The 26,696-nt window shown below is 40.3% G+C and overlaps 1 protein-coding gene across 9 annotated transcripts in view; it reads right to left on the reverse strand.

Moving 5' to 3' along the window:
- The window catches only part of dmd (dystrophin), a 1,998,855-nt gene that overhangs the window by 472,925 nt on the left and 1,499,234 nt on the right, over positions 1–26,696 (reverse strand). For all 9 annotated transcript variants that reach the window (XM_063050913.1, XM_063050911.1, XM_063050907.1 and 6 more), the window contains 2 exons: positions 16,166–16,330; positions 5,896–5,997 (listed from right to left, as the gene is read on the reverse strand). In XM_063050913.1, the coding sequence (XP_062906983.1) occupies positions 5,896–5,997; positions 16,166–16,330 (267 nt within the window). The remainder of the gene's footprint in view (positions 1–5,895; positions 5,998–16,165; positions 16,331–26,696) is intronic.

The raw sequence follows: 26,696 nt of genomic DNA on the forward strand, positions 1-26,696 counted from the left end.
TTCTAATCCAACACCAGAGGCCTTCAGAAAGTACAGTTTGCCCATGCAGCCAGAGGACAGAGAGAATGATTGGCAAATTCATTGTCAGGCTGACGGCATTAGCAAATACGCTGGAGCAATGTCCAAGCCTGCTATAATTCAGGCATTGCACACTGGTGGACAAGAGAATTTAGGCAAAACTAATGTGGAAAGTTTAACATTGGAGGGAAGGGGTAGCATGGTCACCATCATGGAGGTGGTGCTTTAAAATATGAGGTGGTTTCACTCATGGCACAGTTCAAAGTGTAAGCAGTGAGAAAACCCATTGAAATGGCATTGCCTATATACATGGACCTTGGTGAGAGACCACTGGATCCCTTGAGTGCAAAAGGTGGGAGTTCTTGCAATCAATATAATGAGCACGCAAAAGAGTTGCTCTACATTGTGGAGAATGTTAACTGCTTGGTCTCTGCGAGGTAGATAATTATGCGATGGCAGTCATGGGAGTAGACTGGGTGGACTGACTCTAAGCGAGGAACTGTGTTTTGAAAGGATTAGACACTGAGGAGATCTGGAGTCATTCACACTCTGGGTGCATTTGCCCTAGCCGGGCAGTCCATCTGTTAGGTTGACCTGGGAGGTGCCGCTGAGACCTGTAAACAATCGCTTAATGACAATAGTTGATAGCAACAACTCAGACATCTGTACTAATGGTATTCTGTTGCCTACAGTGCATCTACTGGGGCACTAAAATAAAGTACAACATGGGCCAAAAATTTGTCATATATATTAACGATTTGGATTAGAATGTAGGTGGCAAAATCAGTATGTTTGTGGACAGAACCAACATTGGTGGTGTAGTGAAAACTAAAGAAAGTTGTCTAAGGTTTCAACTCAAACTACGTCAGCTTGGAAAAGTGGGCTAAGAAATAGCAGATGGAATTTAACTCAGAAAAGTGTGAAGTGATGCTCTTTATGAAGTTAAACCAGGGCAAGGCAGACACAGTGAATTACCTTGAAGAGTGTTGTGGAAAAAAGACCAAGGGGTGGATGTGCGTAATTCCCTGAAAGTGGCTGCACACGTAGACAAAGTGATAAAGGCATGCTTGTTTTGATTAATCATGGCATTAAGAATAAGTGTTCAGACTGTGTTACTGCTTTAAAAGGTGTTGGTGAGACTGCACTTGGGAGTCCCAATGTCAGGCTCTGATTGTCACACTATAAGAAGGATGTGATTAAGCAAGAGCGGGTGCTAAAAAGATTCACAAGGATGTTTCCAGGACTGGAGGGCTTGTGTCATTAGAACAGACTAGGCGAGCACTGTTTTACTTGAAGGAAAAAAAGCTGATGCATGCATGACCTGATTGAGGTTTATAAAATCATGATGGGATTGATAACATAGATTTTCAGAGTCTGTTTGTCTGAAACTAGAGGACAGAAATTTGAGGTGAGAGGGGCAAGATTTAAAGAGGACCTGAGAAAAGATTTTCACACAAAAGTTGGTGGGCATATGGAAGTGTTAGAAGAAGTTACAGTTATAACATTCAAAAGATATTTGGACAGGTACATGGACATGAAATGTTTGGAGGGTTCTAAATCAAATGCAAGCACAAGGGAGCTCAGGAAAACACCTTGGACCAAAGGGTGAGCTTCCACACCAAATAACTCTATGACTTTATGGCAGGCAGCTCTATCCATGAAGGTAGATGATAATGATAATGCAATACTCATCAAAAAGGCTAGATCTGCCCTTGGCTACAACCCAGACTCTTTTGAGGAAGTCAGTAAATAAACTGTTATCCATTATGGACAATCGGGCACATCTTCTCCATGACCTACTGAATAAGCAGCAGAGCGACTTTTTGAACAGGCTCATTCAGCTCCAGTGTCAGAAGGATCATTGTAGAAAATCTTTCCTACCAAATGCAATAAACATATACAACAGTTCGTCTCTGTGTGACAGAACACACATCATAGTACAATAGTCTCTGTTTTATTATTTCATACATTATTATCGCACATTGGTAAAATATTGTGTATATTATTATTATGTACTTCATTATTAGTTAGCATTATTATATTTATTATTATTACTTATTATTGCTAAGTGGGTTTTTAAACGTTGCTGCTGTAATGAAATAATTTCCCACCTGGGATCAATAAAGTACTTTTTATTATTATTAATAATGCAGATGGAATTATTTGACAGTCTACCCAGAAGTGAATGTGAAGCTTTGACTGAGAAATCCAACAAGTTGAATACTAAAGTTATTTGAATGGAGATTGGCTGTGGTTTAGGAAAAGTTCACAAGTGTTGCATGCTACAGAAACAAAGTAAAAGTCACATGCCATAGAACCAAGGGACATGCTGATGGAACATAACAGTAAATGGGAAGCTGTTGTCTCCAGATGTGGGTCTGCACTGAGCGTATAATATTTTAAAAGGGTGGACCTTCAGAAAAACAAAATACTGTCCAAGGCACTCTCAGAGAGAGAGAGAGCTGAACCAAGGAATGCTGATGTTAAAAAGCTGCTGGAAGAATTCAGCAGGTCAAGAAGCATCTGTGGAGGCAAAGGAATGATCATGGATTCAGGGTCCTCGGAGTTCACACGGCAGACAGGAAAGGCTGGGATCATGTACTCTTCATGCTTATTTACAAACATGTAATCCACAATTATACCAGGATGGAAGACAGAGGTTACAGGAGCACTCTGCAAAGGTGAACATACAATAGATTGAGAAACAGATCTATAGAGCAAGGTAACAAGTTAGTGACAGCAATGAAAACGAATGACTTGTTGCAGAGAAGTAGTTCTAAGCCCAGTATGAGTGACAAATGGTCATTTATTAAGTCGTCCAATACAAGAGCATCACTTTCATGGTGACCTCGTATTTTTAAAACAATGGGACTGTTCACAAGCTTTGAGGGCAGGCAATTCAAATTTCAAAGTACATTTATTATCAACTACGTGTACAATATGCAACCTTGAGATTCATCTCCTTCCAAGCAGCCACAAAATAAAGAAACCCAATAGAACCCACTAAAAAAATACATCAAACACCCAATGTGTACAAAAAAAATCACACAAACAATAAAAGTAAGCAAGTAACATCCAGACCTGAAGTTCCAAAGAGGATGAATATGTAATTCATTTGAACAGCATGAGAGGAACAGTTCACAAAAGTGTAAGGCAAACAACTGTGATACCACAAGAGTTCACAAGCAAGATGAGAAGCAATAAGCTCAGCATGAGGTGCTGCTTTTTTCCTTTTAGCCCTTAGCTCCGAGTGGAGGCATCGGGATGCCGTCAGGACGGCGTTTTTTTTAGCAGGCTTTCTTATTTTTACGAGGCCGAGTTGCTAGCTCAACGCTCAACCCAGCACAGATGGAAAGCGTGCAAGGGAGTCAGCTGGATTTGAACTCAGGAGGCTTTGCTCCGAAGTCCGGCGCTTATGCCACTACGCCACCAGCCGGCCAATGAGGTGCTGCACTGAGCGGCTATTGACTGGGGCTGGCAGAGATGGTACAGAGAGAGAAGTTGAAACCATCATTTCTGGAGAATAGCTCAGTGCCTACAAGATTCGTATTGTTTACAGGGCTGCTAAATGGATTGCATTGTAACATGAAGCAAGTTCCCAAACTCTGAGAGACGATACAGTAGAAATGGACTAACTAACATCAATCCAACACAGCATTTCCAAAATGAGATAGGAGATTGAAAACAACCTGAAGTAAGAGTTGCATAGAGGTAATACAGAAATATTCACAACATCACAAAAAGTGGCAGTAGGAGCAAGAGAAAGAGAAAGAAAGTTCAGCACCTCCTGTGGGGCAGAGTACAATACAGAATGTCATGCTGTATGGAATACAAAGACACAAAGATGGAGAACCTTAGGAATCCACTGACATAAAAAACTGTTGCAACCGAGTGCTGTGCTGGATAGTAGTCAGTTGGATGTATAATCATTAGTACTACATTACTGGAGAATGTGTTATCACATAGAAAGTGGGCAGTTCAGTAAAAGTGACACAAAAAAAGATAGTCTTCCAAAAGATATAAAGCAATTTATTTAAATTGATGGAGGTAGTTTATGCTGTAGATCATATATGGCACAAGGTGTGTGTGAGGATCACCTTGGCAAGTGAGACATTGGATTACTGGTATCTGGACTGGATCCTTCAGAGGTATCAAGTGCACCTTGCAACAAAGGGTTCAGAAAATAAATGAACATAAGAATTTTTACATTTATGAATGTATGCTAATGTTAGTAGTTCATTGATAAAGTCATCTTATAATGCCTCCAATGAGTAATATTTTGTTTTTAAGCTCTGCCTCTCCTTATTTGATCATTCTACCTAGAAAACAAAGGGACCAAGAGATACTCCCCAAAAAAAATTCCATGCCTTGTGTGTAGGGTAAATGTAGAATGACATATACTGCATTTCAACTGTGTAGCACAGGTTGGATGATTCATGGGGAATTCCATGACTGACATTAACACATTTGTATCACAGCTTCTGCCAGTCCTTTTGTCACCCAGATGGTTATACCGCTTTTAATTCTGGGAGTGAATCAGGTGAAATGTTCTGTTATTGATTTAACTGTCCCAGCATTGTCAAAGAAGCCACCCATCCCAGATATTCTCTCTTCCTCCCTCTTCCATTGGGGAGAAGATGCAAAAGCCTGAAAGCACATACCATCAAGCTCAAGGACAGCTTCTACCCTGCTGTTAGAAGATTATTAAATAGTTTTCTCATATAAGATAGACTCTTGACCTCATGATCTACCCAGTATGATCATGCCCTTTTATTGTTTACCTGCACCGCATTTTCTCTGTAGCTGTTCCACTTTATTCTGCATTGTTCCTGTTTTACCTTACACTGCTTCATTGTGGGGTGTATGAGGTGTCCAGGGAGGGGTAGCAGCTTTGGTGAAGGGGCTTGTTGTGACCATTTTGGAGCACCTGACTTACCTAAGGGTCCCCACTAGACACTCAGCTGTCACCTGTGACAGCAACCCCATCCCGGTACACAGCTTTGACAGCTGGGCAAAAGTAGTTGAGGGTAACCAGCAGTCCTCATATCCTGGTGAGATAGGGACATGCCTGTCCTAAAATGCAAACTCAAGTCAAGCGGACAGGGCAATGAGATCAATAATGAGATCCAACGGCAAGGAAGGCTGTTTTGCAATGCTTTGTGGAGAGCAAAGGGCATGACAAGGCACAGAAGTTGCAATGGTGATCACTGCAGCCAAGGGATACCGCAGTTGTGACAACTACTCATATGACTGGACCCAGACTTTCAAGGTGCAGAAAGTGGAACTGCCCCAGTGCAATGGCTTTTCCACTTTAAAACCTCTCCTGCACGGGTTTCTATGTGCAGTTCACATCTAAAGAAGAGCTGCACAAATCTGTCATCACTGGATACCACGGACAACCAATCAACTCAATGCACTGTATAAAGAATTGATCTGTATGTACAGTGAGCAAGTTAAGCTTTTCATTGCATCTCAGTACGTGACAATAATAAGCCAATGCCAATTCCAATTCACCTCAGTCTGTGTGTGTCTTCTTCATTTTAAGAAATAAACAAATTCAGTTTGGTGAGGAACTGATGGTTAAATAACACAAACCTCTGGAGAATAAGAAATACTGAAAACATCTTTTGTTTTAGAACTAGCTAAATGAACTAGCTTATATTGTATTTCATTTTCATTCTACGTTCCTCAAGGGAAAGGTGCTTATTGAACAAATAGTTACTGATTTTAATCCAACACTAAATCATCTCCCCAAACATATCACTGAAAAATTTAATTTCAATAGATAAAATCTTGGCATCCAAGTTAAAGACTTTAAGGACTTCATTAGAACAATTACAATATTTTAAATACAAGACCAAAAAATTAAGAGATTACCTTTATTAGTTGAGGAATTGGTTTGTCTTTATAGAAATTCTGTGCCTTGAAAAATACGCCTGCCACATCAGCCTGTTTGGCTAGTACTCCTTCTTCTGTCTCCTAAAACCAGAATTAGATTAAAATTATACATCACTGTGAAACAATCAATAAAGCTATATACAGAGATTCATTTCTTTACAGATTCTGATTATGTTCCAACAACCTCCTTATGCTGAATTACTAATAAGTGCATATCAAACTTTTTGAAATTTAAATTTTTGCACTATAATCAAATGTTGCATTTGGTAACATAGCTACAAAAGATGGGTTCAACTTTTTTGTTATCACTGCTCAGTGGCAGACAACACAAGCAGTAGTTCCAATTCAATTATATTTGATTACAAAAGCAATTCTGTATGTTAGCAACTTCTCAAATCCATGACTTACAAGGTCATCAACTTACAGTTGAGAAACTTGACAGAAAATGTCCACTCAATCAAGAAGAAAAATAAAATGGCCTATTGAATTTATTCTTCCTAACCCTTAAAGGCAGCTCACAAAAAGTTTCTAAAATTGTTCTGAACTTGTCCAGTAAAATACCTTCAGGATATGGGCTAATGCAGTTGAAAACATACTGTTTTCTATACTGGGTGATTATGGAGTTTCTATCCTGGGACCAACACATTGATGCCATTACAAAGAAGGCACGCTAATGGCTCTACTTCATTCAGATTTGAGGAGATTCATTATTGAACCACGGATTCAAACAAATTTCTATACACGGACTGCAGAAAGCATTCAGATTGGTTGCACTACAGCTTGGAAGCTCTAACTTACAGGGTTGGAAGCGGGTGCAGAAAGTTGCAGAATCAGCCAGTCCATAGTTGGCACAACCTCCCAACCACTGAGGACATTCAAGAAAGCAGTCCAATGGCCTACGCAAGCAGTTTCACCACTTGTTAAAGGCTGTTCTGAGGGCTTTCCTTACTGATGTGTTGGCATGATTGCCACCCATGGGTCCTGCTGGGGCTCAGAACTGCTCCAAAAGAGGACCTGCAGTTGTCCGTGGCTGAACTGGTATATAGGCAGTTGTTATGAGTATCAGGTGATTTCATTACTGACCTAGAGGCACCAGCTATTCCTCCACCCATGGAACATTAGGACCAGAGCTGAGTGGCTTGTCAGAGCTCCAGAAAGGCTCCAATGACGGTTTTAGTGAATTCTGGGGAGGCCCATGTAGGGTAACATCATTGGGTGAAATGTACATAATTCATAATCACCAACGTAGGGTAACGTCATTGGGGTTCACTTTAAGAGGCTGTTCTGATGTGATGATATTCTTACATAAAGATTTTTAGTGAATTTTGTGTTTAGCTTATGGAGTTCAGTAAAATGTGTCACAAGTTTCATAAAACACCTCACTTCGTTTTATTTGTGAAAACCTGCACCACAACAACCTCTCCCTCAATGTCAGCAAGATCAGGGGGCTGATTATTGAGAATAAGAGGAGGAAATCAGAGATCCTCATCAAGGGAATCAGAGATGGAGAGGGATCCTCTCTCCTTGGATGCACTCTCATCCTCTGCATTTACATTTTATTAAGAGAAACATACTTCCATGATCTTCTCTCTGTGATTTAGAGTTTATCCACAACATAACAATCTTTTTCCTTGCTATAGACGCCAAGAATGTGCTACTGGCCAAAGCCACCTGGCTGCAAGCACAAATCAATAATATTTTTTGTACAAGACATCTGAAAATGCCATCCTCTCTACAAGTTAATTAAACTCCTGCTAGCAGTTATCAATCATAATAAAAATAATAAAGTTTCTCTCTCTATTATATCAGAGGGGATAATTATAGCTTGTTTGTAGAGTCACACAGAGAGATGCAGCCAATAAATGGGCCTTGTGGTCCACTGAATCAACACCAGCCATTAACTTCCCATTTGCACTAATGCTACTTTAATCAGCTGATTTTTTTTCCCTCTCCTCTCCACATTATCATCAACTTCCCTTATATTCTATCACTCACCTACACACTCAGGGCAATGGACAGAAGTCAATTAAACTTCCAACTCGCGTCTTTAGGATCTGCAGGAAAACCGGAGCATCAGAGGAAACCCATACAGTCACACAGAGTGTGTGCAAACTTCACCCAGACTGAACACGAGGTCAGATGTGAACCTGGGTCCCTGGCACTGCCCCACCACTGAATCTGAAGTGGCTTGGGTGAAAACAAAGTAAGCTGGAAAATGCCATAGTTCATGGATATTATTTATTGGTATAATCAATGTTAAATGATTTTTCATCCTGAACTAATTCCAAATCCGTTATGGTCTATTAGTGGTAACTTATACTTTGTTGTAGGCTTTCCTGATATCCATGGGCATGGTACAAAATTCTGTGTGTTACCCATCTGCTGCATGAGAATGAAAGTAGTTCCTCAATCATTATTATATATGATTTCTAAAAAAGATAGTCCTTGAAATGATGCATATCATATTACATCTTAGGAATCATTCATGTAAACATAATAATAATTTACCACTCAAATCTAATTTTAGTTCTAACCTTTTTTAGATCAATGTTTTATTCCTTGACAGAAAATTTTGTACAATTTGTCCAACTGAATATATCTGCAAAATGTAATTGTTATTGCAGCTGTTAGTTTAAATAATCAGGCATTCTAACAAAATTTAGTTGCATACAATGGCCAAAACTGTGGAGTGAACACATGTATTCTGTGATGGAAATACCATTCCACTATCAAGGAAAAATGTGCTTGACTGACTAAACACAAAAAGACTCAAAATGCAGTCAGAGGGAAGATGAAGACCAAAAAAAAAATCATATGACAATTCAAACTTTGATCTTTGCCACTGAATCCATCCCCTTTTCCAGGCCTTCCTTGGAGCTGAACCAGGTTATTTGCATAAGAACACAAGAAAATTGGCATGTGGAGCCCACGTGGTCCCTCAAAACTGTTCCATCATTCAGTAAGATCATGAATATATCTCATAATGTGGCTTCTTGGGCTCAATATGCAAGGGAATTACTAAGATTTACCAGCCCTTACCGTTTACTTTTCCAACCAACTTTCTTCAAACACAGAGGAGGAATAGTTGTCTCCTCATTTCTGCTTCATATGAGTGACCTCTGGTTATGAAAATATACTCCTTGTTCTTGATTGCTTTACAGGGAAAACATCCAAGCATCTACGATGTTAACCCCTTCTCAGAATCAAGAGCGTTTCAAGGACGCTCTATAGCAATGTTATAAACTCCAATGAGGATGGCCCAGCCTGCTCAATCTTTCCTTATAAACCAATTCCTTCATCGTTTGCAGAGCAGCTCTGAACTGCCTTGAATGCAATCCCTCCCTAATTAATGAGATCTCTGCCTCGAACTCTGAGCCAATTTAAAATTCAGTTCTCACTCCACTTACACCATCACAAAGAAACCCTTTTGTGTGACTAAATAATTCCCTCGAAATTCCTGCCACTAAAAGCTTTTTAGTACCTTCAGGATTCTAGTTCCCTGCTGCGAGCCAATTAAACTTGGCCCTCTGTAAACTTAAGATTGCTTAATGTCATTTCCAGTACTCAAGTGTAAGAGAGGTCAAAATAATTGTTACTCCGGGTCTAATGCAGCACAAAAAACAATAAGATAAAGAACACAAGAATAGAAAATTACAATAAATATAAATAGATAAGATAGCGTATATACATAGACAAATTGTACAGTACATACATCAAGTGACAGAAATGTGTCTGTACACAGGGTGACAGGAAATGATAAAGTAGTGTCAGTGAGGGGTTGTGATGGGTGGAGTTTATGGTTGGAGATTTTGATCAGCCTTAATGCTTGGTGAAAATAACTGCTTTTGAGTCTGGTGGTGCTAGTGTGGATGCTACGTAGACCTCTCCCTGATGGGAGTGGGAAAGACAGTCCGTGAGCAGGGTGGGTGGGATCCTTCATGAAAACGCTGTCCTTTTTCTGACACCTTTCTCTATAAATATCTTGTATACAGCTCTGGTAGGATTTGCAGGCCATTACTTCCCACAAAGTGAAACCTAACATCATGAATGGGAGTGAGGCTTCGCTCACAGATGAACTCAATGGCACTCTTGCACGCCTTGAAAGGGAGAATAAAACTACAGCTATGAGGATACCTGCAAGCATCCAGGGACCCTGTAACCTCTGCCTTGGAGGCAGACGTCAGAACCTGTTTCAAGAGGGTGAACCCTGGCATGGTGACAGGCCCCCCCATGGTGTACCCGGTAGGGCTCTGAAAACCTGTGCCAACCAACTGGCAGGTGTGTTCAAAGACATTTTCAATCTCTCATTGCTCCATATGGAAGTTCCCATCTGCTTCATAAGAAGAGCAGGGCGAGCTGCCTTAATGACTATTGTCCAGTAGCACTCACATCTACACTGATGAAGTGCTTTGAGATGTTGATCATGGCGAGAATCAACTCCTGTCTCAGCATGGACCTGGATCCATTGCAATTTGCCTATCGCCACTATAGGTCTAAGCGGATGTGATCTCATTAGCTCTTCACACGGTTTATTGTGTTTAACACAATTATTCCAACAGTTCTGATCAAAACGCTCCAGATCCTGGGCCTCCGTACCTCCCTCTGCAACTTCCTCACCAGAAGACCACAGTCTGTGTGGATCAGAAATAACATCTCCACCTCGCTGACAATCAACACTGACGCACCTTAGGGATATGTGAATAACCCACTGCTCTACTCTCTCTTCACCCATGACTCTGTGGTGAGGCACGGCTCAGATGCCATCCATAAATTTGCTGGTGACACAACAATTGTTCACAGAATTTCAGACGGTGACGAGAAGGCAAACAGGAGCGAGATAGATCTGCTGGTTGAGTGGTGTCACAGCAACAGCCTTGCACTCAATGTCAGTAAGACCAAAGAATTGATTGTAGACTTCAGAAAGGGTAAGATGAGGGAACACACACCAGTCTACATTAAGTGCAAAGGATGAGCAATTTCAAGTTCCTTGGTGTCAACATCTCTGAGGATCTATCCTGGGCTCAATATATCGATGCAGTTCCAAAGAAGGCATGACAGTGGCTATATTTCATTAGGAGTTTGTAGAGACTTGGTACGTCACCAAAGACACTTGCAAATTTCTACAGATGTACTGTAGAGAGCATTTGAACTGGTTGCATCACTGCGTGGTATGGGGGGCAGGTGTGGGAGCACTGCACAAAATCAAAATAAGCAGAAGGAAGTTTGTAAACTCAGTCATCTCCATCGTGGGCACTAGCCTCCCCAGCATCGAGGACATCTTCAAGGAGCGATGCCTCAAGAAGGTGGCATCAATCAATAGGGACTCCCATCACCCAGGACATGCCCTCTCCTCATTGCAATTTTCATTGTATGGAACAGGCAAAGAAAAACTGGCAATCGCTCTGTGCTGAACATGAGGTTATATAATGAACACATATTCGAGCATGCATCAACCCACATGAACTTATTTTGGGCATACAGTACACTTGAGCTCAGAATCAGCAGTAGCAATTACGAACAGCACTGATTCCTTTATAGGCATTTACAAAAACACCTTTCACATCAATAGTATGTTCTCAAAGATTCTTATATCTAATGAATTGCTTCTGTTTTCATTTGAAGCACAGTCACTTTGTTTTGTGGATATATGTGACAAGCAATTTGTCACACAGCAAGGTTCCACTAACAGCAATGAAATAGATGACTTGTTTGTCAATTTTTGTGATGTTAGCTGGACACCAGTATAAATCCTTCTTCTTCTAATTTTAGTGGTTCTATAACATAATTTTACTGACCTAATCTGTGCAAATTGGCAAATGTGGCCTTGATTTAACATGCAAACATGAAACTTTTGACAATATGATTCCCCTGCTGTACTGCAGTGAAGCATGGCAATGATATTTTGCAATGCGAGTTCAATCCAGAGACTGCAGATACAGAGTTGAGAACATGGCTGCTGAATCAAGCAACCAGGTGCGTACAAGATCATCCAGTGTTTGAGTTCTGATGAAGGATCTTCTGCCCATTTTTCTGGTGGCTGATGACGACTGCAGAGAAATGTATTCAGGTGAGATTTGAGAGCAGAAAATTCAATGCAGTGAATATGTTATTTTTGGAAAATAGCTAGGGCACCAAAAGGCTTTGCAGATGATCAGTGCGGGCACTTTTTCCCCATTATTCATGGCTCAAAACACATACTGGATAAACCAAGATTTCCAATGCACCTGCAGGAGCTTATAACAGAAAGGTTATCACATTTGTTTTGATTCCAAATGAATTCATAATTATATAAGTGTCAGAAGGAGACGTTATTGTTAGATTGGGCATTAACGTGGAACTTTAAAACTAATCAAATCATATAGAAGGTACAGGTGCAAATAAGAAGTTGGTAGGAATTTGTTGGCTGTTTTCTTTAAGGAGAGACTATGTCTTCCAATATTACTGCACCAAATCTCAGAATTCCCTGACTTGGTCTCACAAGGTCTTGCAGCTAATTTTACCCAGTGTGTGCAGAACATACTGGTTTGATGCATCTTCGAAATGTGGGGCTCAGAACAACACTTACGCAGATTCCACTGAGTGGCTGAAACATCCTTTTGTGAATACACAGCTTTCTTAAGCAGATATGCACCCTATTTACAGATAGACAGGCAAGTCTGACAGCAAATGGCAGGAAAGCAGGATGGGACTGGGAGGAGCCATCATGTGCAGCTCTGATGAATGAGAGGAAAAGAAATCACCAATTAATAGCAACACACATAAAAAATGCTGGTGAACAGCCTGCTACATTCACCAGCATTTTTTATGTGTGTTGCTTGAAATTCCAGCATCTGCAGATTTCTTCGTGTTTGCATCACCAATTAATAGGCTCATTCCTTTCTCAACATCATGGCTAAACATTGTCACTGCATGTTGTTCTTTGCTCAAGATCATGTGTTAATAAGTTGCTACTTTTCTATAGCTGACAATTACCTTGGCAATGTCAGTATAAAGTAGAAATCAATCAAAACTATTCATTAATTATCAGACATATTTATGTCATGGGATCGGGGTGGTGAATTTCAGCTGACCTGCTGCTAATATAGATTGCTTGACTCTGGGCATGGGGTCCTGTTGCACAACTATTCTGATAACTAACCCTGACAATAAGATCAATGGGAAGTTCAGATCAGCAACCTAAACTATCTTTCCACAGACACTGCCTGACCAACTGAGCAATTCCAGCTTTATCTGTATCTCAAACAGGATGTACACTTCATTCAGCTCATTACTGTATACTGCAGTACACTCATTTCCATCAATACCAAATGAACGCTTGATGGCAAACACAGGAATGTTAAGCAAAGATTAAAGGTCACCTTTATTAATCACATGTACATCAAAACATCGAAACATACAGTGTGTATTGCTTGTTTCAACAACCAACACAGTCTGAGAAGTGTGCCATGCTTCTGGCACCAGCATAACATAACCATAACTAGCTCGTATCTTTGGAAGTGGGAGGAAACTCAGGAACACGGAGGGAACCAACACTGTCATGGGGAGAACATACAAACTCCTGAGAGACACCAGCGGGAAGTGAACCCTGCTTGCTGATCACTTGCGCTGTGAACTGTGACCGTAACTACTATTTTACCATGATGCCCAACCTACTGTACTGTTGTACCGATCACGTGCCCACATACTACAACTTATTAAACTTCTTTCGATGTAGTGCTCTTTCCACACGACAAAGCAATATTCAAGCCACAGGAAGAAAATGTAATGCTGAACAGAAATTTCTTTCTTCAGAACAGAACAGATTTGTGAATCTTAAAAACCATGTGCAATTCTAAATCACACCAGAACCAAATGACTGTGATAGTGTAAGTGTAAACCTGAAATTTGAAATAAAATGAATGTACTAACTTCCAAATGGTATTCCAAAGGCCCTTTACATTTTTAACGTTGCAGGCCTCAACAATTACATAGAAGTGAATGTTTTAAACAAAAACATTAGGAAATTATTAACAATGCATATTTATTACATCACAAACTACTTACCAAGGAACCTATATATTGTCTTTTTACCAATTTTTTTGGCTCAGCATTTTAAAACTAATCTTACTATCCCATAATGTCTCCACAGCTTCTGCACCTTCCAGTGTTTCAGGTGCTGACTGAACGTTTCCTTCAAAGATTTCAAGATCCCTAACTGAACTAGTAATCTCCCCAAAATACCCCAACCTTCAATTCATTGAAAAGATTTTTCCAATCTTTCCTCTTTTTCTTCAATAATCTGTTACTATTTCTTCATTACAGATCCTCTCAACTGAAGCAGATGGACATGTTGAAATGTGACTTCATTTGCGACAAATAAAAGACCTTATAGTGTTGACTTCTGGAAAACGTACCACTGGAGAAACACATTTCCTTACTGACATGCTTGTCCACGGCCTCCTTTACGGCCAATGAGGCCAAACTCGGCAAGAGAAGCAACACCTCATATTCCCTCAGGATAGCCTCTAACCCGATAGCATGAATATCGATTTCTCTAACTTCTGATAATTACATCCCTCTCCTCTCTTTTCATTACCTATTCTGATTGCCCTCTCACCCCTTCTATTCTTCTCACCTGCCCTTCACCTCCTTCTGTTTTCCTTCTCCTTTCCCTTTTTCCTAAGGTCCACTGGACACCTCTGTTAATTTCCTTCTTGAACTCTCTATCTTTTGCACATATCACCTAGCAGCTTCCTACTACACCCCCCTCCCCTATCCACCCACCCACTTTCCCCCTCAAAGAGTCTCACCTATCATCTGCTGGCTTGTACTCCTTCCCTTCTCCTCACCTTCTTATTCTGGCCTCTGCCCCCTTCCTTTCCAGTCCTGATGAAGGTCTGGCCCAAAACATTGACATTGACTAGTTATTCCTTCAAAGATGCTGCCTGGTGTTTGTGTATGTGTGTGTGTGTGTCTGTGTCTGGATTTTTGGCATCTGCAAAATCTCTTGTATTCATTATTTTAAGGCTCAGTTGGAGAAATAAGCTACCACAGTGGAGCATAAATCCAGCCACTGCAGAGACCTGGTTTCAATCCTGATCTGCAGTACACTCTATGAATTTTAAAGAATCTCCCCCTGATTGGGTTCCTATGGATGCCGAAGACATGCAAGTTGGTAGATTACTTGACCATTATAAGTTGGCCCAAGTGTAGCTGAGCAGTGGAATCTGAACGGAGAGGGAACTGAGAGAAGCCTTCTTATCCTGGATACTGTCCTATTCCTTTCCATTCCTGATCAATGGTCTCAACCCAAAGCATCGACTACTTATTTCCCTCCATGGATGCTGCTTGATTTGCTGAATTACTCTAGCATTTTGTCTGTGTTGCTTGGAGAAACTCAGCAGGTTGAGCAGCACCCATGGAGGGTCTTGACCCAAAACATCAACAATTCTTTTCTCCCACAGATGTTGCTTGACCGGCTGAGTTCCTCCAGCAATTGTTTGCCTCAGAGTCCAGCGTCTGCAGTCTCCTTCATCTTTATCAAGTTCAGATCTTTTAGCAGAAATAAAAATATGAAGGGTCCCGAATATCATGAACAGGTCAATGTGGCAATAATTTGTTTTAAATTGAACTTTGATTGCTTCTAATTATGTTTTTACTTCACTTAGATGTTAAGTATTAAGTATTGAGATGAAGATCCAAATCAACTCCAACCACAAATATTAATCAAATTGTCCAAATTAACTAAATTAGTTCCATCTTGCTTTGGGTACTCTGGGAACACTGTGTTGCCTAGATATTAGATTAATTCAAAATATACTCCTGAATTGCTGCTACTGAATTTGTTGGAATGGTACAAATAATACACTTCACACTGTTTCAATTTTCTTGTTATCTACCTCAACTAAAATTTCCTGGAAAAGTAACTGAAGTCCTGCTGCAATTCTGAATTTCATAAACTTTCACTTTGCTGCATGAAACACGGGCCAGCTGTGTTAAGTTTTTACCAACATCTCCATATATTCAGACCAAGACTCGAATAATTTTAGATAAGAAAGTACCTCTGTTTAATAAACTTGCATGAAATTGAAGGTCATTACGGCTGTTTCTACAAAGTCAAACTAAGCTCCCAAATAAAGGGGTTATGACTAGCATTTCAAGAGTTCACAGAATTCCATATTGTTGGAATGTATATCTTGTTGCCTCACGATATGAAACATGGACATAATTCCATAATTTTGACATAGATAATCGTACAAAAATATTTTACCTGAATATCAAAGACTTCTGGTGATGGTGCTTGCTTGTATGATTCCAACTGATGCTTGGTAGTAGAAGCCCAGAGTGTGAGAAGGTTTATCTGCTGTTGAAATAGTGCTAAGTCCTTCAAATATTCTTCTATTTCTTTTTGTTTATCAGGCAGATTTTTCGATACCTAAAAAATAAAAGCACAAGAGAACTAAAGCTGCTTCTTTCACTCTTATTGTTCAATGGAACATTTACTTCGCAATTGTGTTTCACAACTCAAAGGATTTTTTCTTGAAAATTTATGTTGCATTGAAATAATCAGTTCTTCCCCATTTCACTTATATGCATGTTCCAGCTTGTATTAATGGGATATTATATCAGTCTGTTTGAGTACAACTTATTAATGATAAATCCAGCCATCCTAATCCCTGATGATGAGCCATTTACAGGAGACAATAAATCTAAAACCACAGGAGGAGACCTCAGAAATAACCGTTTCCATGACAACAGCTGCTGAGGTGCGGAAAGATTTGACAGACTGGTGATGTTTAACTGGCTGAATGCTGATGAGACTTAACATTCATAAACTGCTTTATTTACCACACACAGAACACAACACTCCCACTCAAATGTACAATTCATTCTGGCATGTGTGGTGGTGGCCTTTTTCATGTTGAAACCTTGTGCCCTATACCAAGCTTTACCCTGTTGTGCTGCCTCAGCAAGAGGCACCCTTGTCTAAGTCAGGAAGTCAGAGTTTGACCATAACATCTAGATTCCTATTTCAGTGATGTCATGAAGGAACCACCATTGTTGGATGAGAGTTAACCTAAGTGCCATCCATCATCTCGTAAGGGTGTAGATCCCACCACATTTATTTAAATGTCCATCCAGTGCACTCATTTAATTAACCACTAACTCAATCAAAATTGTTCACATGGTCTTAACCTCCTTCCTCTTATTGTGGAATTTGTTGTGCATTAATTGACTTCAAGGGCTAGAAATCATCATGCACCATCCAAAGACTTGCTACAGCAAACCAACTTATTTTTCTGAACCTTATGAATACATTTTTATTTTTCTTCTGTCAAGACCACTTTGTATGCAAGGGCTCACACATATTCCCCTCAAGCCAAAACTGTAGCGAGTGAAAATTATGGCTCTCCATAGTAAGGAGACAACAGAAGAACAACTCTAAACTGGCAAACTTCAAAAACATTAATCAATTACTGCAGGGCACAAACAGTAAATATTCAGGAGACTTTCAGATTAGAAGTATGGCATCAGGACTACTTCATCTATGAATATACAGATAAAATTACTTCCCACTCACTGAACAGTATTGATTGTGAAATGCAGGCAGGCTTTCACAGACATGGACACTTTGTGAATATTACTTATTGATCTGCAGAAGGTAAATTTACAGTGTTATCATATCCTTGTGCATAATCATAACAAATGCAGAGTGCTCAAGGGAAAATTTAGATGTCAGAGTTTCCAATTAAGTTTGAGAAGAGGAGGATCAAGATAACTACATTATTCCTATTACAACCATACTCTCTTAATAATCCAGCCTTGTCAAAAAGACGTAAGTGGAATTAAACAGCTTTGTTCATCTTATTGGGACCTTTCAAGCAAAGCTCTGACACAAGGTTGCATCCATGTGGTGATTTGTACTGATGGGTTAAAAAGTCCGTGAAAAGGAATATTAGACTTTTCACACTAGTGAAGGATTAAAAGCTCTTGTATGAATCCATATCTTTTTTATCGGCAAATACCAGTAATATTTTGATTTTGAATATAGCCTCCTGGGTAAATAGGTTTCTTTGAAGCACCAGTTTCATCCCTGTTTGTCCTTGAACAACATCCATCCACCCAACGTTTCTCCACTCCACTGTTGAAGGTCATAAGCCTCCTCAGTTAAATTTTTATCTGATCTATCTTTGACAAACTTACTAATCAAGAACTTTTCAACCACCGCTTTAAATACACCCAATAACTTGGTCTTTCCTCTGTGGCAATACTGGCCAAATAAATTCATCCTTCTACGTGCAGTTATGGGATATCCTTCTTTTCTAAAGTAGTGCCCTCTAGTCCTAGATTCCACTCACTATTGGAAACATCCTCTCCATGTCTACTCTATCCAGGCCTTTCAATATTTGATGGGTTTCAGTGACATCCCTCCTTAATCTTCTAAACTCTAATGAGCACGGGCCCAGAGCCTTCAAATGATCCTCATAAATTAACACTTCCATCCCCTGGACCAATCTTGTAAACTTCCTCTGGACCCTCTGCAGTGCTAGCATATCCTTCCTTAGATGTGGGACTCAAAACTGCTCACTACACTCAAGATGCTGCCTGACCCAATGTCTGACAATTACATCTTTGTTGTATTACATCCTTTGTTACATTCTAGTCCTCTCAAAATGAATGCTAACATTGCATTTGCCTTCCTTACTATCAATTCTGGGAATTCTGCATGAGGGTACTATGGACTCCTATATTGTTTAGCAGTGGCATATCCTTTACCCTGTCAAAGGCCTTCTGAAAATCGTGGTTAAACAGTGTCCACTAACTCTCCATTATCTATTTCTTCAAAGTATTCCAACAGATTTTTCAGACAAGATTTTGCCCTAACTGAAACCATGCTGACTTCAGACTAGTTTATCATGCACCTCCAAATATGCAAAAGCCCATCCAAAGTAATGAATTCTAACATCTTAGATTAGATTATGAGAACACTCAGTCCACTTTTATTCATTTAGAAATGCATATATGCATTAAGAAATGATATAATGTTTCTCCGGAGTGATATCACAGAAAACAAGACAGACCAAAGACTAACACTGACAGAACCACATAATTATAACATATAGTTACAGCAGTGCAAATCAATACCATAATTTGATGAAGAACAGTCCATAGGCCCAGTAAAAAAAAAGTCTCAAAGTCCCGAGTCGATCGACTCCTGAGTCCCCGATAGTGGTGGCAAAAGGGAGAAACTCCCTGCTATAAACCTCCAGGCACCATCAACTTGCCGATACCTTGGAAGCATCCGACCTCAGCCGACCCTGAGTCCATCCGTCTGAAAACTCCGAGCTTCCGAACAGCCTCTCCAATATAGCCTCCCAAGCACCATCCTCTGCTGAGTGCCTTCGACCTCTCCCCACCCGCTGAAACAGGCAAAGCCGAGGATTTCAAGGCATTCAGCTCCAGAGATTCCGGTTACCACACAGAAGCAGCGGTAGCAAAGCAAACATTTCAGAAGTTTTCCAGATGTTCCGCTGGGCACTCACGTCTGTCTCCATCAAATCAGAATTGTGCCCGGTCCCCTACTTGACAGATAACAGATATTTATCACCGGAGAGGCCACGTGCGCTGCCGTCGCGCCACCATTCTCTTCCCACAAATACTGAAGTCAAGCTAACGGCCCTATAATTTCCTGTCTTTTGCTTTCCTCCCTTCTTAAAGAATGGAGTGACATTTGTGATTTTCCAGGCTTCTGGAAATATTGAAGAACCTAGTGATTCTTAAAATATCATTACGAATGTCTCCACAATTTCTTCAGCTACCTCTTTCAGAACTATGGGGTGCAGTCCATTCGGTCCAAATGACTTATTTTCCTTCAGACTTTTCAGTTTCCCAAGCACCTTCTCCTTAGTAACAACAACTATACTCACTTCGGTCCCATGATATTCTTGAATTTCTAGCAGACTACTGGTGTCTTCCATAGTGAAGACTGACACAAAATACTTATTAAGTTCATCCGCCATCTTTGTGTCCCATTACTATGTACTCAGCATCATTTTTTAGTAGTCCAATATCCACTCTCACCTCTTTTAAACTTTATCTATCTATATTCTATTTTATATAATTGGCAAGCTTACAGTGCCTATAAAAAGTATTCACCCTCCCTTGGAAATGTTCATGTTTTATTGTTTTACAACATTGAACCACAGTGGCTTTAATTTGGCTTTTTTGACACTGATCAACAGAAAAAAGTTTCTTTTGTGTCAAAGAGAAGAGATATCTAGAAATTGGTCTAAATTTATTGCGTTTATTAAACACAAAATAATTGATTGCATAATTACTCACCCTATTCAAGTCAGTATTTAGTTCATGCACCTTTAGTAGCAATTACAGCCTTGAGTCTGTGTGGACAGTTCTCTATCAGCTTTGCACATCTGGACATTCAATTTTTCCCCATTCTTCTTTACAACTCTGTTCAAGCTCTGTCAGATAGCATAGGGATCATGAGTGAACATTCTTTTGCAGTCCAGACACAAATTCTCATTTGGATTGAGTTCTGGACTCTGCCTTGGCCACTCCAGAACATTAACTTTGTTGTTTTTAATCCATTCCTGTGTAGCTTTGGCTTTACACTAGCTGGTAAGCAAAACTTCTCTTGCAGACTGGATCAGGATCTCCTCCAGGATTTCCCTGTATTTTGCTGCATTCATTTTACCCTCTACCTTCAAAAGCCATGCAGGGACTGGTGCACTGAAGCATCCCCACAGAATGATGCAGCCTCCATCACGCTTCATGATAGGGATGGTGAGTATTTGATGATGTCAGGTGTTTGGCTTATGCCAAACATAATGTTTAGTCTGATGGCCTAAAAGCTCAATTTTGGTTTCATCAGACCACAGAACCTCCTTCCAGCTGACTTCAGAGTCTCTCACATGCCTTCTGACAAACTCTAGCTGAGATTTCATGTGAGTTTTTCTCAACAGTGGCCATCTCTTTACCACCCTCCCATAAAGCTGCGACTGGTGAAGTACCCAGGCAACAGTTGTTTGATGCGCAGTCTCTCCCATCTCAGTCACTGAAGCTTGTAACTCCTTCAGAGTTGTCATAGGTCTCTTGGTGACCTCCTTCACTAGTCCCCTTCTTGCACGGTCACTCAGTTTTGAGGACGGCCTGCTCTAGGCAGATTTACAGCTGTGCCATATCCTTGCAATTTCTTGATGGTTGACCTAACTACTCAAAGGGATATTCAGTGACTTGGAAATTTTCTTGTATCCATCTCGTCACGTGCTTTTCAATAACCTCTTCGCAGAGTTGCTTGGAGTGTTCTTTTGTCTTCATGATGTAGTTTTTTTACCAGGATACTGACTCACCAGCAGTTGGACCTTCAAGATAGGGGTGTATTTTTACTACAATCAATTGAAACACCTTGACTGCACACGGGTCTCCAAAAACAGATCTCCTTTTAGTTAATTATGTGACTTCTAAAACCAACTGACTACACCAGTGATAAACTGGTGTGTCATATTACAGGGGGTGAATACTTATGCAATCAATTATTTTGTATTTTATTTTTGTAATTAATTTAGATCACTTTGTAGAGATCTGTTTTCACTTTGACACAAAAAAGTCTTCTTCTGTTGATCAGTGTCAAAAAAGCCAAATTAAATCCACTGTGATTCAATAATGTAAAACAATAAAACATGAAAACTTCCAAGGGAGTGAATACTTTTATAGGCACTGTATCTTTGTATTTAATATTTTTTCTCTTTATTGCTTCTTTATAGTTGCCTTCTGTTGGTTTTTTAAAGTTTCCAATCCTCTTGCTGCCCACTAATTTTTGTTATATTAAATGCGCTCTCATTTGCTTTATCCAGTCTTTGACTTCACTTGTCTGACACAGTTGCCTCATCTTCCATTTGGAATGCTTCTTCTTCTTTGGGATGAACTGATCCTGGGGCTTCCAGATTACTCCCAGAAACTCCAGCCATTGCTGCACCACCGTCATTCCTGCTAATGTCAGCTTTTCTTTTATGCCTCTTTTGTTACCTTTAATTAACTGTAATACCAACACATCTGATTTTAGCTTCTCCCTTTCAAAGTGCAGGATAATTTCTATCATATTATGACCACTGCCTCTGAAAGGTTCCTTTACTTTAATCTCCCTGATCAAATCTGGTTAATTGCACAACACCAAATCCAGAATTTCCAATTTGTACCTTCAATCTTTCACAAGTTTTCTCATTAATTCCCTCCACCTATTTCCTACTACCATAGCAAAGTATGAACATTATTCCAAATTCAAAGATATAATATAAACGCAAGTGATTGATGATGATTCAAAATATTAATTCTCTCAAATGATAGGTTTTAATAGGCTCTTAATTCATTCATACAACTGATGGTTTTCATCACATTTCTAGGGAACTAAAACGTATGGCATTTTGGATTGGTAATTCCTCCATAGCTCAAGGGAAAAGAAACAACATGAGAGGGACCTCAAGGCAAGGTTCCAAGCCTGTGACCTAAATGACAGACAGTGGGTAGAAAGAACACAGTCAGTACGGCAACTCAGTGATAACGCAGATCCTTCACCCTTTCAAGCCCATCTTTGGCCTAAGTACCCAAGGGTGTACTGACCAGCATGCTTGATAGCTATGAAAGTAGGTGAATACCACTGAGAGACAGGTAGTCAGTGCCCATAGACAGGAACACTTGGAACTCCTCCTCAGCCATGACTTGTCCTGGATTTGTAACATGTCTTACTGTAAACTATCATGTCCATTATTATATCAACGAGGTTTTGAGAGTTGACATTGTCCCTGCTTCATTTATAAATCTTGGTGGACTGGAAGTTTAATCACAAATTTACAATTTCATTTTCCAAGTTTGGAAAAGAATGACATGCCATGGGAATTCAGATGAATTTACCACGTGCTTCAGGAAAGGAGGAAAATCCAAGACTGGCAATCACAGAATGCCTACCACAGGGTAAGTCATCACTCGGTCTGTATCACCATGTCTTTCTACTGACCAATTAGCTGCTCTCTGCATCACACCTTGAGACATTGTGCATGACCTTCTCTATGCATCAACTCTAAGAAATGTAGGAAGCAGCATTGATCCCAACGCATACACTTTTCTGGCCTTACAAAAGTCATCATCTCTGTCAATCCTGAAGGAGCGTGGAAAATCCTCAATCTTGGTGCCCACAGAAACCTAATGATGATATGCCTGCTTTATCTTAATGTACAGTTACAAAATGGACCTTATTTCAGTGCAAACTACTGTTCATTGCGAAAAAGATCTTGTGCTTTTCTGGCGTATATAAACTCTCCATTTCAGGGCCTGATTGATTTCCTTCACCTTGCACCCATTCTGTAGGAACATCGTGCATGATTATCTTATTTCCTTGTGGAGACTCTCTGGGTCGGAAATAGTTTTTGCACAGTTAATCAAAGTAGAAAGAACCACTCTACATTGGGAGGTACAATGGTGGCTATTATTGTTGAGGTATAGGTCAGTGTGAGTGGGTTTCTGATAGACACCATGTCCCAGGCTACCATCCGGTTTCTGTCATATTCGAATGTCCAGAAACAGGAGACAACCATTCTTCTCCATCTCCAACATAAATTAAATGTTTGGATGTACACTTGGATGTTAAGGGCCTACGGAAAAACCAGGAAACCTAACAATGTGGAACATGTCGCTACCGCCTGCCTTCCCTATATTTCCACAGTTTCTGGAAGGATCATCAGGATTTTGAAGACATACTGGATTAGTACCATCCACAAACCTGTAAGGAAGCTCAAATCATAGCCAGATGGGACACATGGTGGAAACCCACATTAAGGAGCACAGGAGGTGTACCCGTTTGGGTTACCCAGAGAAATTGGTGGTAACAGAACATTGCATTCGCAATGGCCGTAGGATTGACCGGGGGCATAACACTACTGTGCCACGCCAATGGCTTTTAGGACTGTCTAGTGAAAGAAGCCATTGAAATAAAACTAGAGAAAAAGAATTTTTACAAAGATGAAGATCTTGCTCGAAGTATGAACTGGAATGTGATTGTAAGCAAGTTGGGAGAGCAGAAACCTGATTGGATGAGGACTAACCAATCAAGAAAGCCGGAATATAAGGGTATAAATACCCCTGGACTAGACATGCCCAGGCATCATCCCTGATGAAGATGGCAGAGTTTATCATCAAAACATTGATTAAAACCAATACCTGCACCCGGGCTGGAAGTCTGAGAAGAGTTTATTCATGTTTATTGCTCCAGCATTGTTCTCAGTATTTCTTACCACAGCACTCTTCCTCAGATCCAATACCATTCCAGCTTGAACGCAGCGAACAAAGAAGATAAATGGGAACCTTTTCAACCTGAATTACCTACACTTCAGCAGTAATCATCAAAACTTTTATATCATTAACTTTGGAAGCTGAGTTCCAGCTGGTCAATGGCTAGTTTGGTGAAGCACTTGAAAGAATTGGCATTATATTTACCATGCACAAAATGAGTGACCTGCTGTAGAATATTGCTAACTACCATTCCAATCCCTCATTACTGACAATAAAGGCGTGGACTACTTCCTGTACCTTGGGGGCACCTCTCAATGAAGGTGGAGATTCATAAGTAAATTATTCCCTCTCTTCAGAGCAATAGCACAGCCTTTCACCATCTAAGAAAACATGGTGGAAATCAAAACTTCAAACAAGTCCGAAGCTCAATGTCTACTAGGCCATCAACGATTTTTAAACGCAAGAGATTCTGCAAATGCTAGAAACACACACAAAACACTGGAAGAACTTAGCAGGTCGGACAGCATGTATGGAGAGGAATAAACAGTAACCATTATGGGCTAAGACCCTTCATCAATAATTTCTACTCCCGGATAGGTTCTGAGACAGCATGCATCTTAAAACATTGGAGGCTGTCTCTGCAAAACCCTCCAAAGCCACTGGCAGTTAAACAAGCCAATATATGTGTTCTCTCACAGACTATCATCTCCAGCATTGAGGTCCTAATTATGCTCAGTCAGTCCTGAAATGGAGGGCATGTCATTTGTGTACCTGACACCAACCTCCCAAAACAGATGCTTGAAGCTTCATCACAGCAAATTATGAAGTGGACAAAGGAATTTTTTTCACTTTCTGCTTGGACAAGTTGTAATAGGCACATTGAAATGTGGCAATCCCTTGGCCCATGACTGCTGAAAATAGAGAAGCATTTGAGCTGGCATAAAGCACAACACCTCATCTATTCACATTCCTTGTCTGTCAATTACCTCCTACCCCACCAGTGGCAAAGACTATGGGTTTGACATTGCCATCATCAACCATCTCAGAAACCACAGGGCCACTGTGGAGATATCTTATCTTTAAGGGATGGCTTGAGATCAAGAGTTTGCATTTACTTTAACTTTTGATTTAGCTCCAGAAACATCCTTAGTTTGCAAGGCGTGGCAGATGGGAGGGATGATTTCACTGTACTTCTTTTTTTTTTCTCTGAGGATTGACACCTGGCCATGGTGGAGAGGCTTCTGAGTTCCTGATATACTGAGAATGATGCCATCTGGAGTTTAGCCACCTGGCACTTAGCTCCTGGTAGGGTCACCCATGGAGATAAGGTCAAGGGGAAGGTTCCAGTGAAAGTGCAATCCAACCAATACTTCAAGGGTGGAGCTGGCAGAAGATGACGGCATATCACAATGGCAGTGAAGGCGGAAGAAGGCTGCCGCAATGAAGTGTTTCCAGTTGTCTTGCGCTCGTGCCTCTGGACCTTGATCCTGATGTGTCAAGGATCATTTGGTGGCTGCTCGTGCATTAGATTCCCTATTTTAGACAAAGTCATACACAGACATTCTGTATTAAGGGAACCCACACTCACATCCCGATCATGAGGATCCCAAATCGGCCTCTACAAGCACCCGAAGACCCCCCAAAAGACAACTGCTTAGGAAAACAACATAGTCGACTTGAAGTGATCTTACTACTACTACATCTATTTTTATGCCTGTTTTAAAATGTGCATCTTTTTTAGCTGCCTTCAAATCATGAACCAAACCAATGAAGAAATATGCTATATATGCAGATTGTACCAATTATAAATCTGAATATCCCCCATCAGCCATTTGAATGCATGTTCCACAAATCCTGTGCTCCCAGACCACACCTTAATCACAGTACATGACATTGAAGAGGAAATCTCAACCAGTAAGACGAGGATGAGCAACAATTTCTCAGAACAGGACAGGAGAATGAAAGCGGAAAAACAGTGCAGAGGAACATGCTCGAAGAACAAAACTGCACAGGATTTTGGTAATCAAATCTCAATCTCAATTAATTATTACTGCCCTGCATCAAGGCTACTGCACATTGTCAGCTCTCTCGACAGAGGTCATTCTCGCACTCTCATTGAATTACTGATTGCATCTCAATGCACTTGGTGCAAAGTGGTGGAAGATGACATTGACAGTGCTATCAAGTTGCTCTAACTTACTAATAATCAATCTTAATCAAGAATAATAATACTCTGCTTATCAATGACTGGTCTGGAATTTGTCAGGACTAGTCAGCTCCAGGTCTCATTGCTGCTTTGGTCTAAGCATCAACCAGAGGACTGAGTTAGGTGAGGGTACACTGTCCTTGACATCAAGACAGCATTTGACTGAGTGTGACATCAAAGAATGATGGTAAAATTGAAGTGACGGGCAACAACAGAAAAACATTCCCAGTTTGGAGGCATATTTTGCACAAGATTGTGGATTGTTATATATCAATCAGTCCAGTACTGGAAGTTC

This window comes from Mobula hypostoma, chromosome 6 (genome assembly GCF_963921235.1).
Source record: "Mobula hypostoma chromosome 6, sMobHyp1.1, whole genome shotgun sequence".
Classification (NCBI taxonomy): Eukaryota; Metazoa; Chordata; class Chondrichthyes; order Myliobatiformes; family Myliobatidae; genus Mobula; species Mobula hypostoma.